At 41.9% G+C, this 15731-nt stretch overlaps 2 protein-coding genes across 4 annotated transcripts in view; one reads left to right on the top strand and one right to left on the bottom strand.

Moving 5' to 3' along the window:
- The first annotated feature begins 42 nt into the window (after positions 1-42).
- On the top strand, positions 43-4193 carry nxt2 (nuclear transport factor 2-like export factor 2). Its single transcript, XM_086023553.1, has 4 exons — positions 43-351; positions 485-571; positions 2049-2193; positions 3933-4193. Exons 1-4 carry the CDS (start codon positions 337-339, stop codon positions 4115-4117), a joined length of 432 nt encoding a protein of 143 aa, XP_085879679.1. The 5' UTR covers positions 43-336; the 3' UTR covers positions 4118-4193.
- The window catches only part of acsl4a (acyl-CoA synthetase long chain family member 4a), a 13654-nt gene continuing 2112 nt past the window's right edge, over positions 4190-15731 (bottom strand). For 2 of the 3 annotated variants that reach the window (XM_086023549.1, XM_086023550.1), the window contains exons 2-15: positions 14044-14581; positions 13765-13942; positions 13570-13679; positions 12205-12343; positions 11451-11601; positions 8820-8943; positions 8663-8734; positions 8432-8571; positions 8141-8313; positions 6564-6638; positions 6276-6464; positions 6078-6192; positions 5277-5434; positions 4190-5191 (exon numbers count right to left, since the gene is read on the bottom strand). In XM_086023549.1, the coding sequence (XP_085879675.1) occupies positions 5034-5191; positions 5277-5434; positions 6078-6192; positions 6276-6464; positions 6564-6638; positions 8141-8313; positions 8432-8571; positions 8663-8734; positions 8820-8943; positions 11451-11601; positions 12205-12343; positions 13570-13679; positions 13765-13942; positions 14044-14397 (2136 nt within the window). In that variant the 5' untranslated portion in view covers positions 14398-14581 and the 3' untranslated portion in view covers positions 4190-5033. The remainder of the gene's footprint in view (positions 5192-5276; positions 5435-6077; positions 6193-6275; positions 6465-6563; positions 6639-8140; positions 8314-8431; positions 8572-8662; positions 8735-8819; positions 8944-11450; positions 11602-12204; positions 12344-13569; positions 13680-13764; positions 13943-14043; positions 14582-15731) is intronic. The other variant, XM_086023551.1, reaches the window with a different exon arrangement.

Raw genomic sequence — 15731 nt, 5'->3', positions numbered from 1 at the left:
GTCAAAATAAAACATAACGCGAGAACTCTCCAATGTATGACATTGAAATGCTGTATATTTTGGACGCAGATGCAACTAAATATAAACGTCAGTAGTATATGAATATGTGAAAAGGCATGGAACAGTCAACGTGGACAGCCACATTGCATATGACCCACGATTGTTTTATTTTGGTGGACGTACGTAGCCTTTTGCAGGAAGTAAAACAACGATCGATACGAACGCCAAGTAACTGTTGAAAACGAGCTATTTGAAATAATACAAAATACAATACTGTATTATATTTATCTTACTCACTCTCTAGCGTCGCCCTGTAGCATTACGGACATTTTACTCATGGCAGCTACGTTGGTAAGTTCCAACTGAAACCTTTTTTTAGTCGACAGACAGCACAGTGTAGTTAGCCCCCTGATATGTATCTGACGTGCACGTGTTCGGGAACAAAAACACAATTTTCTCTGCAAACCGTTTTCCCGTCCCGCAGGATTTCAGGACCCATGCGGACCAGTCGTGCAGATATTCGGAGGAGTTCGTCAACATTTACTACGACTGCATGGATAAGAAAAGAAGGGTGAGTAGCTGTTAAACTGGACCGACTTGTCTTTATCCGGCGAACGTTAAATTCACATCTCTACTCATGCCCATTTAAACTTCTGAAAAAATGTGAAAATATCAAAACATTCACCACAGTATTTTGGGATTCCAAGGGCAGCAAGCATTTTTCTCGCCATAACCAGCTCCGGTCCTCAGGGGCTGCTGTCCTGCCTGATCTCTCCCTGCTGCAACACACCTGATTCAATAGATCATCTAATCAGCAAGCTCTGAATAAACTTGATATTAATCCCGATCATTTGAATCAGGTGTGCTGCAGCAGGGAGAGATGGAAAACAGACAGGACAACCGCCCTTGGGGACCGAGTTTGGACGCCCCTGCCATAGACGTTCACTATAGAAAAAGAAAAAGATGTCACATAATGTTAGAAAACTACGACCAATCGTCAGCAAATGTCATATGAACGTCTCTACCTGTGCCCCCACATCACTCTGCGAACATATCAAAACAATCGACTCTATGATTTGTATTTTGTGGGCGTTTTCCTCATTGCGATATTAAGAAAGGGTGAGCTCCCATGGAGAGGAAGGCGTTTTTGTCCATATAATCCAAAATATTGGTGCGATCGTTTTCATATTTTCAGAGATATATGTGGGTGTAGGTCGAGATGTCAACATAGAATGTGGTAAAGGGTGATAGCAGTTTTCTGACATCAAGTGACGTTAAGATTTTTTTAATGAACAGGAAAACACTTAACGGCCATATAATCCCAAATATTGGGGTGATTATTTTGATATATTCAGAGATTGATGTTGGCATAGGTAGAGATGTGCGCAGTAATTTTGGTGACAATTGGTCGAAGTTTTCTAACATTAAGTGACGTTAAGAATATTTACATTGGGTGTCCCTCGTATTCGTATATTTCTAAATTCATGATGGTAGTAGTTGCACTTTAAATGTTATATGAAAATGAAATGATTCCACTGTTGTAACAAAATTTGAAATAATCTACTTTTTAGTTAAAAACATCTTTCATATTAAAGGGCAATAAGCACACGTAAATACTAGTACTACATTAATGATTTAAAAACGTTTCAATACGTTTTGCACAACCCGCTGCTCTCCAACAAGGTGCTGAACAGTAAAATACTCAACAGTTGGTAAGGGAATAAAGGATGTCCACTTCTTTGCTTTTGCTGTCGCAACTTGCCGGTAATGCTTTGAGACACTCTCAACTCCGTGGCCATCCTGGTGTTGTCTTGAGTCAAATGTGTTGAAACAGGAAATGTATTGCTCCGTTCATGGATGAAACACTTGTTGTGAATTTTGCCATTCAACTCCTTGTTAGAGAAGAGCAAGTTGTACAAAAACGTACACCATGATATCACAATGCGACATTTTTGTTGCTGTTATTTGGCCTGAGGTGACACTGGGTGCTCTCATCATAGCATCACAGCACTGCACTGTTTTCTGATGTCTTGCTGTTTGTGTCGCAGAACCTCAGCAGACTCTACTTGGATAAGGCGACCTTGGTGTGGAACGGAAACACTGTGTCCGGACTCGATGCCCTGGGAGAGTTCTTTGAGGCACTGCCTTCTAGCGAATTCCAAGTCCAGACACTGGATTGTCAACCGGTTCACGGTTAGTGGCACCCCAAGACCTCAAATGCCAGTACAATGTGAACCAGAGGTGTTCTCCAATGGCTTCATACAGACAAATCGAAGGATTCTCAAACTTCATTATACATGCAAAATTCTGGGGTGGTTTATTGGGTCGGTATATCCTCCTGAAATATATCCGCCCAGTACTTTGCAGTAGATGAATCATATCTCCTGCTCCACATTCAGAAGCAAAACAGGACCAATGCCATCTTCAGTGGAGTATTTACTTGGGGTCATTAATGTGACATGTTGACAAATATGACCTTGACACAGAGCAGAAAGTAGAGCAAAGCATTTTTGCTTCTGAAACTATATTTCTTTTTATTTACCGTAGCATTAAGCCACCATCCCACTGAGGGGCGAACGTTTCCTATAGTTGTCGACGATAGAATAATGCGCGTTCACGTCATGATTCATCAGGGTTTGCTCACGATCGTAAATGTTCACCAGATAGTCATCAGACGGTTTCGTGTACTTTTTTTGCAAGGAAATTTTTGCGACAAGAAAAATCTCTGAAACTGTTGGCGAAAGTTTTGCGAACATTTGCGACATTGAACGAACCCTGAGGAATCTGACGTGAACGCAACATTCGCTGCTTTTGAAAACACTCGCAATTGTTTGCCGCTCAGTGGGATAAGGGCCTGAGAGAAGTTTGCATGCTACAGTATTTTCGTTGTAAATAGCTTCTTTGCATATTTAGCAAATCTCTGTATAAAAGCAAATTATTACTAGTAGTAGTAGTAGAAGGCAAGTTAAATTTAAGATTTTTTTAAAGGGTTTTTAATTCTATTTGAAATTACATTTTAGACTCAACTTCACAATGTTCTCAGTAGTGTTGTCACAAATTAAATACCAAAATCTTGTCTTCAGTGCGATCGATACCTGAATAAAATGCCTCGATACCGGTAAAAAAACGATACCACGGCAAATAAATGGTCTCAATTTGGCTTAGTAGGCTTCAGAATCATGCGAAAGACTGCTAAACAATCCATCCTTGACACCCTCCATAAGGAGAAAGGGTCTCAAAAGAAGCCAGATGCTCATACAGGGCTTTTATTAAAGTTCATGAGCAGAGTGTTAAGAGGAAGGGGGAAATGTGATTGGAAAAGGTGCACAGGGATGACTGCAGCCTTGAGAGTATTTTCACGGAATGGCGATTCAGAAGTCTGGGGAACTGAGGCTGGTGTAAAGTGCGTTCAAGAACCACCACATACAGACGTCTGCATGACATGGGCTACAGCTGTAGAATTCCATGACTCAAGCCACTCCTGAACAAAAAACATCACAGGCATCTATGGTGGGCTAAGTAGAAAAAGTTCTGTTTTTTGCCCAGTGGTCCAAAGTCCTCTTTTCAGATGAAAGTCAATTCTGCATTTCATTTGGAAACCAAGGGCCCAGAGTCTGAAGCAAATGTGGAGAAGCACAAAAGTCACTGTCAGACATTTTAGACCCTCGTTTACCCTAACGTTTGAAAAAAAATCATAACTTCCTGGGATTGAATGGCTGGACTGTGAAAAGACCATTCGTCAATGTCAGTGAATGAGTTAAGAGTCCATCAACAGAACTTGTACACTTTGGACACTGACGCCCCGTATTTTCTTTTCACCCACTAGGGCTGCAACAGCTGCTTAAAAAAAAAAAGCCAGACTTGGGACACCTTGTAGTGTTGGATTTAAATTTCCAAGATCTAATATCCCCTTTGTCTCCCTTGGCTCATAGATCAAGCAACCCAAGGTCAGATGACTCTACTTGTGGTGACCGGCGGAACAGTCAAGTTTGAGGGAAACAAGCAGCGTTTCTACAACCAGAACTTTCTTTTAACGGCTCAGGCGTCACCAAACAACGACCAGCCAGTGTGGAAGATTGCTAGTGACTGTTTTCGTTTTCAAGACTGGAATAGCTGAGTGTGCTCAGCTGTCTTTTTTTCATATATAGTTTTATAATGCTTAAAAAACAAATTAAAAAAAAGTTCAACATTTACTATGAAAAGGTTTTTATTTTCAGGAAAAGCTTGTACAATAAGGCCTGTGGTCAGAATGGAGTGGTTTGTGTACAGTATACAAACAGGTTCATGAAAATACATATAAAATACTCAGTTACATGATGAAGTTTCCCTTCACAAAGGGTGAAAGTGTAGCTGCTGCCACCAAGCATATTCTTTAGCCATCTACCTTGAACAAAGTCAGCTGCTCAGTATGTGCCACAAGTGCAAGCAAACCACTTTTGGCAGTATCCAATAAATAAAACATCTGCCCCTGGTGTTCCTGAGTCATTTATGGTCGGACATTTGGTCTTTTTTCAGAATTAATTGACAAAAATAGCATGAATACAATTAGCCAGAATAAATTAATTCAATCAAGCATCTCTCTGGGATAGGGGTGTTGGTGACCTAATGCTTCATGTAAACTTTTTGCATGACCATACAAACACTGGACTACTAATCAAAATGCCACACAACTCAGCTGACAAGTGCTGCAGACTGAAGGCACAGTAACATCAGTACTCCCTACTACAAAAGAGCATCGCATTGATCATTGATAGTTCCGTGACCTTAACATAACACATCATTAGCAAAACGTGGAGGACGTGACAAATTTTCCTTCAAAGAGGCAGCTACCCAGCTACTCTTTAACCGCCCCACTTCTTACCCACCAGTGGCACAGGGGGATCAAAAGCTGCAACTTCCCTGTTCATCCCATTTTCATTTGTGTGCCTCTGGACCACAGACAGCAAAGAAACCCACACACACACTTCACAGGAAAACTACAGGCAAAAAAGTGGTCAAGCTGAAATCAAGCCTCTTGGGAGAGAGCGTGACTGTTATTTCCCCCCATACATTCTCTCTATGTGGTGGCGATAGTGGTTCTTAAGCTCTTTCCGCTTCAGCTTGAATGCATCTGTGACAAGACCCGTCTCAGGCGTCCACGGCTCCGGGCTCAGATGGACCTTGACGGGAATTTCAAAGCGCTGCAGTTTAACTACAAGGATGAGAAGACAGGTTCAATTATATGGAGTGGGTAAAAGAGGTGAGGACAGATTTGTCTTCTGACAATGAAATCCTACTTTTCGCAGCAACCTCCTTGATCTCCCTCATGACCTCCTTCTCCATGTCAGTATGAGTGCAGATTTCCTCCCAAGGTACGACCAGTCCTCTCTGCTTGGCCATTTCCATCAGCCGCTTCTGGTTGGGAACCACAAAGCTGATCACGTAGTTTTGATCACTGAAGGGGAAGATAATGAAGACGGGGAAATTCATTGCATGCACACTGTATTCAAAATACATCAGTGGGAGAGGGAAACTTCGATTCTCACCATATGACAGTCACATAAAGCATTTTTAGCCAATAAACAAGTCCTTCTAGAATAGTGGGGGCGGGCGCGGTGCGAGGCGGGGCTGCCTGTGACCCCCGAAAATATGCTTAAAAAAAAAAACAAAAAAAAAACGCGTTCACGTGGCATGCTAGATTCCCCCCATAATTAGCCGATTGTTTTTACCGTAAATCTTTTATATTATTTCTAAAGTTACTAATAGTGCGCAATGAACTACTTGGTGTCGCCAAATTCTGGACACTTAGGCAATTGATTGCAATTGTGGGAATCATGTTGATTGGTTCACAGGAGCAATCAATGATGCCCACATGTCAGATTTTGTAGCGTGCCTCTTTTGAATGATGCAGAGAGACTACTGCCACCTTCTGGTTACTTGCCCTCACTAAAAAAGGGAAAAGTCTCTGCCCTGGTAGCCTTTCCTGTGCAACGACCACATCTGGTTTTAGCTTTAGCGATAATTGCAACATTTTGAGCAGTCCTCATGCGCTTCACTGACCCGTTTGCAAAAATTAGCACTGCTTTCCGGTGACTCACCTGTTTGCGTAAACACAGATGTTGTCTATGAGCGAGCTGTTCTTCAGGGCCGACTCCACCTTACCGAGAGACACGTACTCCCCCGCTTGCAGTTTGACCAGGTCTTTCTTACGGTCTGAATAAGAATGTAAAAAATGTTTTTATCACAAGCGAACCAAATGGAAGTCGGCTACCTGTTGCTTTTGTGTTGACACGCACCTACTATCTGTAGGCAGCCATCTGGGTGAACCTCGCCAACATCTCCAGTGCAAAACCATCTTTGACCACTCTCGTCCACAAAAAAGTCCTCATCCTTACTCTCATACTTGAAGTAACCCATGGTCACATTTGGGCCGCCGATCAGGACCTCGCCTCTGGGGTTAGGCTTGTCTTTGCTGGTGTAGCCACCTGATTCAAGTAGAAAATCAACAGGTCCAATCAAATGCGTCAACACGGCAATTACTGGAATGCGCAACAAGAGGCAACAGGTCTGTAGAACAGACATACCTTCAGCCCAGTCCCGTAGTCGAAACTCGCAGCAAATAAGTGGCGCTCCCACACGGCCGGTGCTATTGTCGGCAACTGTACGTGGGACAGGATAAGAAAAATGAGAAAATAATACCCTGCCGATTTAGCACGTGTGCACTGATCAAGGGCATTTTTGATGCTAGGTCTATTTCGCCAGACAGAGTGGAAAAGTCATAAAAGTTATCAAGCAATGTGATTCACGTGAAAGACATTTTTGATCCCCAAGCAATGTCGAACTTTGTAGCGATGGCGCAGTCACAGACCTGTTGGAGTTGTTCATTAGCTTTGCATACATTTCAGGGGGGATGTTGGTCCATTCTTCTTCAAACTGTTGAATGCAACTCCAAGCTTCTACTCCCTCCACAAAGATTCTACATCACGTGTCAAATTCGAGGCCCGGGAGTCAGATCCAGCCCACAAAGCACATAAAATGCGTCTACCGGTACTTCATGTTGCTTGCTAAAAAAAAATCTGCATTCTTTCTTCACTTTTTACATTTTCACACTAAACATGTATAGTATACCATACTTAAAACATTTGATTGTCACTATTTTCCCTAGCTTCTGATTTCAAATTGAATTTGTTGTTAAAAGATAATTTGACGTACGAGCAAGTGTGTATTATGTAACAACGTGAGGTGATTATGCATGCTAAGCCATGTCCAGGAAGCGCAGGACAGGCCCAAGGGCAATTGATTACTTTGTATTTTAACATTTATAAAAGCAATTGCACAAACAGTTAGATCCCTTTCATCAAAATTTCCAGTGTGGTGTCCTTTCCCTAAAATCCTTTGACACTTTGGTGTTTCCGATGTTTTGAGTGTTTGGAATTGGAAAACTAGGAATTGGATTCTGTGGTCAGGTTCTTTTTCCGATTGAGACAATGACTGATCCGCGCGCCTCAGAGATAGGGAACTGTTTTGTGGGAGTTAGAAGTTCTTGCTGTTTACTGGTTTCTCTCGAGCAAATGACAATTTATCATTTTTATACCAAGCATTTTTGGTAGTTTGCTTCTCACTGTTAAAATTGGTCCCTGATCATTTATGTATTAATCATCTTCCCCACTGTACCAACTGTCGTTTCTTTTTTTCCCCCCAAAAAAAGTCCTCCTGTGCTTTACACAACAGAGTTTTAAAAAAAATCTCTGTCCACATTGAAAATAAATTGTCACCTGCGAAGCACGACTGGAAAAAGGCAAGACTGGGAAGAGAAACCACTGGTTCCATCATAATAAATTATTAGATTTACATTGATGCATACATATATGCTAAATGCCCTCAATCGTTTAAAAATCTGGCACCAGTAATGTGCCAACATTATTGAGATTTGAGACAATTGAACCTTTTATTGAAAGGGTTGAAAATAATTTATCGGTCATTAGATTTACAATATGAATATTGTATGCATTCCTTTCATCATAACTTCTGTGCTGACTGGCAAGAACGTCCACAGACAAACGCACCGATTCTCTATGCAAATGTTGTTCTCAAGCAGCCAGCCCCATCTTTGTCCAAAAGGGAAGAACTGTGATCAGTGCTTGTGTGGACATGGCCTCACCCTCCGTGATGGTGCCCGCTCCACAGGTTTCGGTGAGGCCGTAGCCTTGGCCCACGGGGCAGCAGAAGCACACATTCATGAACCTCTGCGTAGCCGGCGACAAAGGAGCGCCTCCCGACAGCATCAACCGCACTCGCCCGCCCAGCAGCTTCTTCACTTTGGTAAACAACAGGCTGCGCAAGGACATGCGTGTGTCACACCTTAGAATTCGAAGAAGTTCAACCTGCTGCCCTAGTTTGACTTTACGGGTAGCAACACGAGAACACTTGCGATGCAAGAGACAGTCCTTACGCGTTGCACAGCGGCGCGTCGTAGCCTCTCTTGATCTGCTTTAGTTTGTATTGGTAGCCCAGATTGAAGAGCATCTTCTGGACATAGCTCATCTCCTGCACTTTGCTCATCACATTCTTGTTTATGCGATCCAAAATCTCCTATTTGGTAGGGCAAAACAAATCAAGGCATGAGATAAAAGCAGGGGAACGTAGCAAAATGACAGACAAAAATCATCACGAGAATTCTTACGGGCACAGCTGCCATCAACGTGGGTTTAAGCACAGTGGTGTCGCCCCTGCTACCTTTCTTTATTTTGGAAGACTAGAAGAAACAAAAGGCTCACACATCAATTAAGCCGATAACTATTACGGTCAACACATGTAGCACCCAAAATGACCGCTATTACCTGATCAGACAGCGTGTGTGGGGTGGAGTAGCCAATCGGACATCCGTATGTGACACAGCTGATCTCCGCAGTCATCTCCAGCACATGAGCCAGAGGCAGGTAGGCAATGTAAATGTCATTCGGGCTGTTGGGAGCACAGAGGTGAAAAGAGAAGGTGAGAGCCTGCACCTGTGTAGCCTGATCTTAGGTGATGATTGGAAACATTTAAAGCACACCTAGTTTTTTTTTTTTTTTTAAACATCGCTCTTCTCCATTATTAAGAGTTATTGGTATTTTAGTCAGGCATGATAGCAGGCAGCCCAGGGGAGTATTTCCAGTGGCAACTTCTAAAGTATTTGCGAAAACCTCTGCGTCTGCCATCATAAGTATTGAGCTACAGGTGCAGTATTTTATTTTTTTCTAAAAATGTTTAGAATATCAAGAAAAAGTGAAAGTGGAAACCCCTATTATAAAGATTATTTAGAGTCAAATATTTGAGGCCTTTGTTTCTCGTTTCTTTCCTTCTTCAACAGCAACCGCTGCGGTTTTATTCTGTCCTCCAAACTACGGCGCCGTTGAGAAATGCACAGATCGGGCAGGTGAATTTTTCTGCCTTCTCTGGAGACTTTGCGTGGATGACTGCCGCTTGCAGCCGATGCAGCGCCACATGAGGCTGACGTGTGCGGTGCCCATCTTGGGGACCTGTCAGGTGGGCTCAGTGCACGGATTTCAGGCAGTTAATCCCAGCTGCAGAGCACCTTTCCATCTGACTCCGGTAGTAACTGTTTCATATTGTTGATTGGTGTGTCTCGAAATATTAACTGCACCTGCAGTCGCACGCTGCCAAACACCGTTAAATAGTTTTTAATGTGCTATGATAGCAAATAATAAATCCTTCAAATCATTGTTGGAAAACGTTGTGGTTTAATAGTCCGAATTTTACAGCACTGCTATTCCTCTGCTGTTTTCTGGCATAGGCCCTTTTCAAAGTTTTAAACCAGTGAAAAAAATAATAAAAATGGAATCATGCCAACATATTAAAAATGCATGTGAATTAAACTGAAACAACCAACAAAGTTTCACATGATAGCTAAATAGTAAGTAAGTATAGAACGCGAGTATTATTAAACCAGTCTGTTCAAGAAACAATGGCAAAAATGTCTTCATGGATTAAATCAGTGCCGCATGAAGGCATTCTCAAAACTGTATGCAACTTTTTCGCTTCATTCTTTCTTTCTAATCACACATTCTGCCATCTTGTCAGCAGCTGGCAAGCACATACTGTATTGTCAGAACATGTTAGGTTATTTTTGCAACTCTGTAACTGAGAAAATATGCAGTGCATTTTTGTAGCGCCACTGAACGAATGGGACAGCGGCTGATTTTGCCTGTTTCGCAACACTGGCAATTTAGATTTATAAAATGTAAGCGGCCCCTGACTTGCTTCTGGCTAATTCAAATCTCACTGGCGACGTATTGTAGCTAGAAAGGTTTTTGTAGGCAGCTAGTAGCTAGACTCTCTAGAGAAGAGGTCACAAAGTCCGGACCTCAAGGGCACCTATCCTGCATGTTTTCCATCCCTCCCCGCTGCAACACACCTGATTGAAATGATCAGCAAGCTTTTCAGATGCCTGATAACGATACAGATCATTTGAAACAGGTGTGTTGCAGCAGGGAGAGATGGAAATCATGCTGGATAGGTGCCCTTGAGGACCGTACTTGGTGACCTCTACTCTAGACAGACCTGTACCTGCTTAAACGCAACTAAATGATGGCTTTTTAATGTCAAGAGATTCATGAACTGGGCATCCGCATGTTGATTTTACACTGCAGAAGACGGAATTATATTTAACCTTTTTATTTTGTGAAAAAGAGGGAAAAAACATATACATTTTACACCCCAGACAGGCTATACACAGTACTCTACTTTTTCGGTGTCAATTGGACCAAAATTGTGTTTTATGTCAATTTATCGGCTTTATTATATATATACTTTATTGTACATTTTTATAGATGATTTAAATCTATATTTATTAATACATGTATCACAGCCTTTTCTTGTTTTCGTTCTATTTATTGCATTGTTTGTAAAGTGCTTTGTTACAGCTCTAGCTGTTATGAAATGCGCCATATAAAGAAAATTGTATTGTATTGTATTGTATTAATTACACACACCCTCTGGAAGACACTTGCACGCATCCTGGAGGTGAAACCAGTTTGGCGATCCGGTTGACAGTTAACTTTACTCTTTATCATGCTTATTAACCTGCTTGTGTGGTGTTTGTATTTCTGTTACTCAGCCAGTGTTGATGGGTCTTGTTGGACCCACTTCAGTTTGCAAATCTGATGAACAGCATACATTGCTAATATTTGCCCTTTACCTTTGTTAGATCACATTTATTACTCTTAAAAATAAAATAAAAATAATTAACAAAATAAACTCCCATACTGTGTGTTATCACCATGAGAAGGTTTCAGATATATGCCTCGTGTCCTTTTTCTTTTTGATGAAAACCGAAAACAGGTACCACAGACCTGAACACCATGCAGGGGTCTAAAAAGTAACCCATCCAGATCTCCGGTCGGAGTGTCAGACCTACATCTTTACAGCTCTAGTTTTGACGATGTGTTTGCCAAATATTCCAAACGTACCCGAGTCCTGGGATGCGTTCACATTGGCCCGTCATTCCTGCAATCAAATTACTGTGGATAATCATGACTCCTTTGGGACGCCCAGTAGAGCCGCTGGTGTACATGACCACAGCCAGGTCAGACGGCTGCGGCTTCACGAGTTCCTTTGCCACTGCAAAACACACACATCCTTTTAAAATGATTGCAATTGCTGAATATTGCACAAACAATAAATGTTTCTTTCTGCACACTGCCTAAACTGCCTTAAACTTGCAAAAACAAATCTGTCTGGAGATGCACAATCTTAGAAGTTAAAAACTAAGGTGTTGCCAAAATTGACCTACTGGAACGAACTATTGTTGAAACTCTAAACATGTCACACAACCCAAAACAAACCATGGCCTTTGAGAAGCATTATTGATGCCGCTACATACGTCATGGAGGCACTTAATCTGAAAATGTTTGCAGCCAAGGACACTGAAATTCCGAACAAAAAAAACTGAATAAAGTAACAATGACCAGAGGTATGCAAATCAAAGGACAGTACAGTGTTTCAACAATAGGAAAGCAAAGATGCCCTCGTGGACAGTCAATAAAATAAAATTCTGTGCACGTATGTTTTCTTCATGTTTTCTGTGAGCCATGATCGGGTACACATCACTCAAAAAAAAGCTTTATGCTGGAAGAATTAAAACACCTCAAACTGGGTATGATCATTTTTCTCTAGGAAGAGAACTGTACATTGTCAACATGCTCAAAGTGTGACAACACGCACTATTTGCAGGCAGCGCGCCCAGATTTTGCACTTCTTGCATGCTGTGGATCGAGAGTCCTGCTGGGTAGCCCTCTGTAGTCACTTTCTTCTTGTCCACATAGATTATATGTTTCAGTTTTGGGATATTGGGAAGCACATTCTGGACAAACAAGAGCACAAACGGGGTGTCAAAATGCTTTCACAGACGTTTTTTGCTCTGACTTTGCTGATGTCTCCACGGAAAAGAGACAGCAGCTGCTTCTCTTATGAACTTGGCTTTGTGGCTTGAGTACAGTGAAAACTGACATTTACATAAATTATTTTAAATAGGCATTGATAACTGGAAAATGACTCCCTAAAAAATGAACCACATAGTGGGATATGCTGTCACCAACCAGAAACGGTGAGGGAAGAAATGGCTTGCGGACTTAACGGTGGTTCAGAATATTAAAGCAATACCCACAAAGCATGCAAAGAAGGCGTCAGTGATAAAAGCGCCTTGATATTTTCTTGTTTGATAGGATTTGAACATCAGTGGAGGTACACCCAGTGCTGATCAAAGTTGTAATAGGTATATGGAATGTGTACAGTAATTGCTGGAATTTCGTCCATTTGTGCAGGAACTACTAATAACTAGAACGCCCAGGTTTTTTTTTTTTATTTTGCAACAACTATTGAGCGACAAATCTGGGTGATATTTGACAAACAACTCTGCTGGCTACAAGTAGATGACTTTAATTTGTAAATTGGCCATTCGCTGCCAAAATAGCAGGTGATATGGCGGGGTGACATCGTCAAATGTAAAGCACAAGTAGTCAAATGACTGCCTTCTGGGCGTTCTGAATGCCCCTGCTGCAAAGTTCTTAAAAAAGATGAGTCTGATTTGTTTTTGATTGCGCTTGCTGTATGACCATATTGGTGCGCATCGTCTTTTTTCTTAACTGTTCTCATGGGTTGGCTCAACTCAAGATTATAGCCCTTTTTAATTTTCGTGGTGGGGGCTATACAATGTGAGCAAACTAAAGCAAGTTTAATAATCACTGGGTTACGGCAGATAAATGGATGAACGAAGACGTTTGTGTTTGCGGCTGTCCACATACATAACTGTGTCACATTTTCAGTCTTTAATTTAAATACTCCAGTGTTGTTTTAGCCGCAAAATTGCCACTGTGCTTCGGACATCACTTTGTCTCAGATGAAAATCCAAGGGGAGAGATATATCTAAATTCTCACTACTGTTTCTCGAGAGGAAAATAGTGTGCTGCTAAGTATTATATTCATTTTCAATTTGTTTTTATTGTTAGCGGCCTATTAGATCTACCACTATTTGAATGTATCGAGCAAACGGCAAAGCTAAGGTTAATGTGTTACAAGGGATAAACTTACTTTTAGTTTAGTCTCTAGCAGTTCCACACTGGTAACAAGATGTGAAACTCCAGTTTCATTCAGTCCAAACGCAATGGCCTCCTCTCCCAATGTTGCATAGAATGTCACCACTGTTGAGAAAACAACATTTGTTGACATGCAACATTGTGTATGCTGTGTTTTCTACACAAGTCACTGGAGACGCACTGTACGCACATGGGAAATTGTGCCTAAAGCACGTTTGGGCAGTTATCATCCACTCTGCTCTGGTCTCGCAGAAGATTGCAATGGTGCTTTTGGGTTGCTGGCCGAGAGCTGCCAATCCGCTTCCAAACTGACTGACCAGAGTGTCGATTTGATGGTAGGAGAGCCATTTATAATCACCAAGGATCAGCTAGCAGGGGTCAAGATGCAAAACCAGAGGCGTTATAGTCATCAAATGCACAAAAAACAAATAAGGTTAGCCTCAAATCAATAAATGACGACCGTACAAACCTTTTTAAAAACTTTCCCGTTGGGCTGGATCTCGTTTTCCTCACTCAGCACATCTCTGGTGCCAAGACACGGCCAATCTCCAAAGCGCTCCACAGCGAATGTGAACAACTTATCAAGAGTGTCCTTGCCAGGCAGGTCTTCCTTAGCCAGCGTGTCAAAGTGGTCCACAGAGCGGTAAGGTCCATCCGCACAGCCTGTAGTGGAGCGGGCCTTGATCCGCTTGGACATAGTGTTCCTCTGGCCAGCACCGGTGATGTAGTACCATGGTAGGAAGGAGAGGACAGAGTAGAGCCACACCACAAGGTGGACTGGAAAAAGGAGGACAGATTGGACAGTATCTGACTGAAAACCCATACCGTTGCAGAAGCACTATTTTTTTGGGGGGGAGGGGGATGGGGGCGTGGGTTCTGCTGAATGGCAGCGATGAGCCCTGCTTCAGATGGGGAGCTGCTCTTAAAAAGGGCAGGAAAGATCTATGTGCCTTCGAGGCCCCGCAATGGCTTGATGTCCACTGTCCCTCAGATGTCGGCCTACCGAACTGAAACAAAACACAAAAGCCTGTTAAAAAGCAGTTACATTGTGCACCTAATCAAGAAAAGACCAAATGCCCTTTCGCAGTTGAAACTTTAGAGCAAAACTCTGAACTTTTTAAGCTTTTAAGTAAGGTAGGTAAGTGCAGCTACGCATCTTATCATCACCCTGATTAATATGACTATTCAGAGGACTTTGGCTGTTGTCCGAACGCAAAACAATAAGAGGACACATGAACTTTTTGTACCAGGAACTAATGAACATTTATTTCCTCGTAATTCTGGTGCAGGTCCAGCAGAGTTACAACCACTATCACATCACGCATTCAGTGTGCACAAACCATGAAAGACTTTTAAGCAGGCACCAAAGCATATGGCCTGAGGCACGTGTCTTTGTTTTGTTGATTTCTAAACATTCAGCAAGCAATAACAAGAGTGTCTACATACAAGATGTTATCAAAGGTAGTGCTTTCACTGTTCCCTTGTCATAGAGGTTAACATTTTCTTTTACGCAACATTTAATAACACTGAAAAATACACGGATGGCACAGTGTTCGACTGGTTAGCATGACCGCCTCACAGCGCAGAGGTCATGGGTTCGAATCCGGCCCCGGCCTCCCTGTGTGGATTTTGCAATTTTTCCCCGTGCCTGCGTGGGTTTTCTTCGGGTACTCCGGTTTCCTCCCACATTCCAAAAACATGCATGGATGGTTAATTGATCACGCTAAATTGCCCCTAGGTGTGATTATGAGTGCGGATTTTTGTTTGTCTAGTGTCTAGTATAGTGAATTATACTTGAATGACAGTTACAACAATGTTAAAATGTTACTTAAAACACTGTTTTGAGAGGGTGTTTGTTTGACCCTGCGATGGATTATTTCCATTACATTATTTTCTATGTTGCAGAATCCAACAATTTGGAGGTCTTCGACCAACCCCAAACAGGTTGTGTTCAACCTTCAAGGTTCAGCTGTAAAACAATTAAACTACGGTCGTCCTAATTTTACATCATGCAAATATGAGAACAAGATGTAGGAGCGCATTTTGAATAAACCAAAGTTAAACAATGGATAATGCATTTGAATAAACCCAAACCTTTTTGAAACTGGGATGATTTGATAATTTAAAAAACAAAAAGACAAAATTTGAATACTGCAC

This window comes from Filicampus tigris, chromosome 2, assembly GCF_054856515.1.
Source record: "Filicampus tigris isolate MCC_2025a chromosome 2, RoL_Ftig_1.0, whole genome shotgun sequence".
Classification (NCBI taxonomy): Eukaryota; Metazoa; Chordata; class Actinopteri; order Syngnathiformes; family Syngnathidae; genus Filicampus; species Filicampus tigris.
The sequence above is the reverse complement of the archived record's forward strand: the minus strand, read 5'-3'. Positions and strand labels throughout refer to the sequence as shown.

What these genes read in the sequence shown, in the direction of transcription:
- nxt2 (XM_086023553.1), top strand. An exon ending in GCATGGATAAGAAAAGAAGG is followed by an intron (nt 572 to 2,048) that starts GTGAGTAGCTGT and finishes TTTGTGTCGCAG; the next exon opens with AACCTCAGCAGACTCTACTT. An exon ending in GGATTGTCAACCGGTTCACG is followed by an intron (nt 2,194 to 3,932) that starts GTTAGTGGCACC and finishes CTTGGCTCATAG; the next exon opens with ATCAAGCAACCCAAGGTCAG.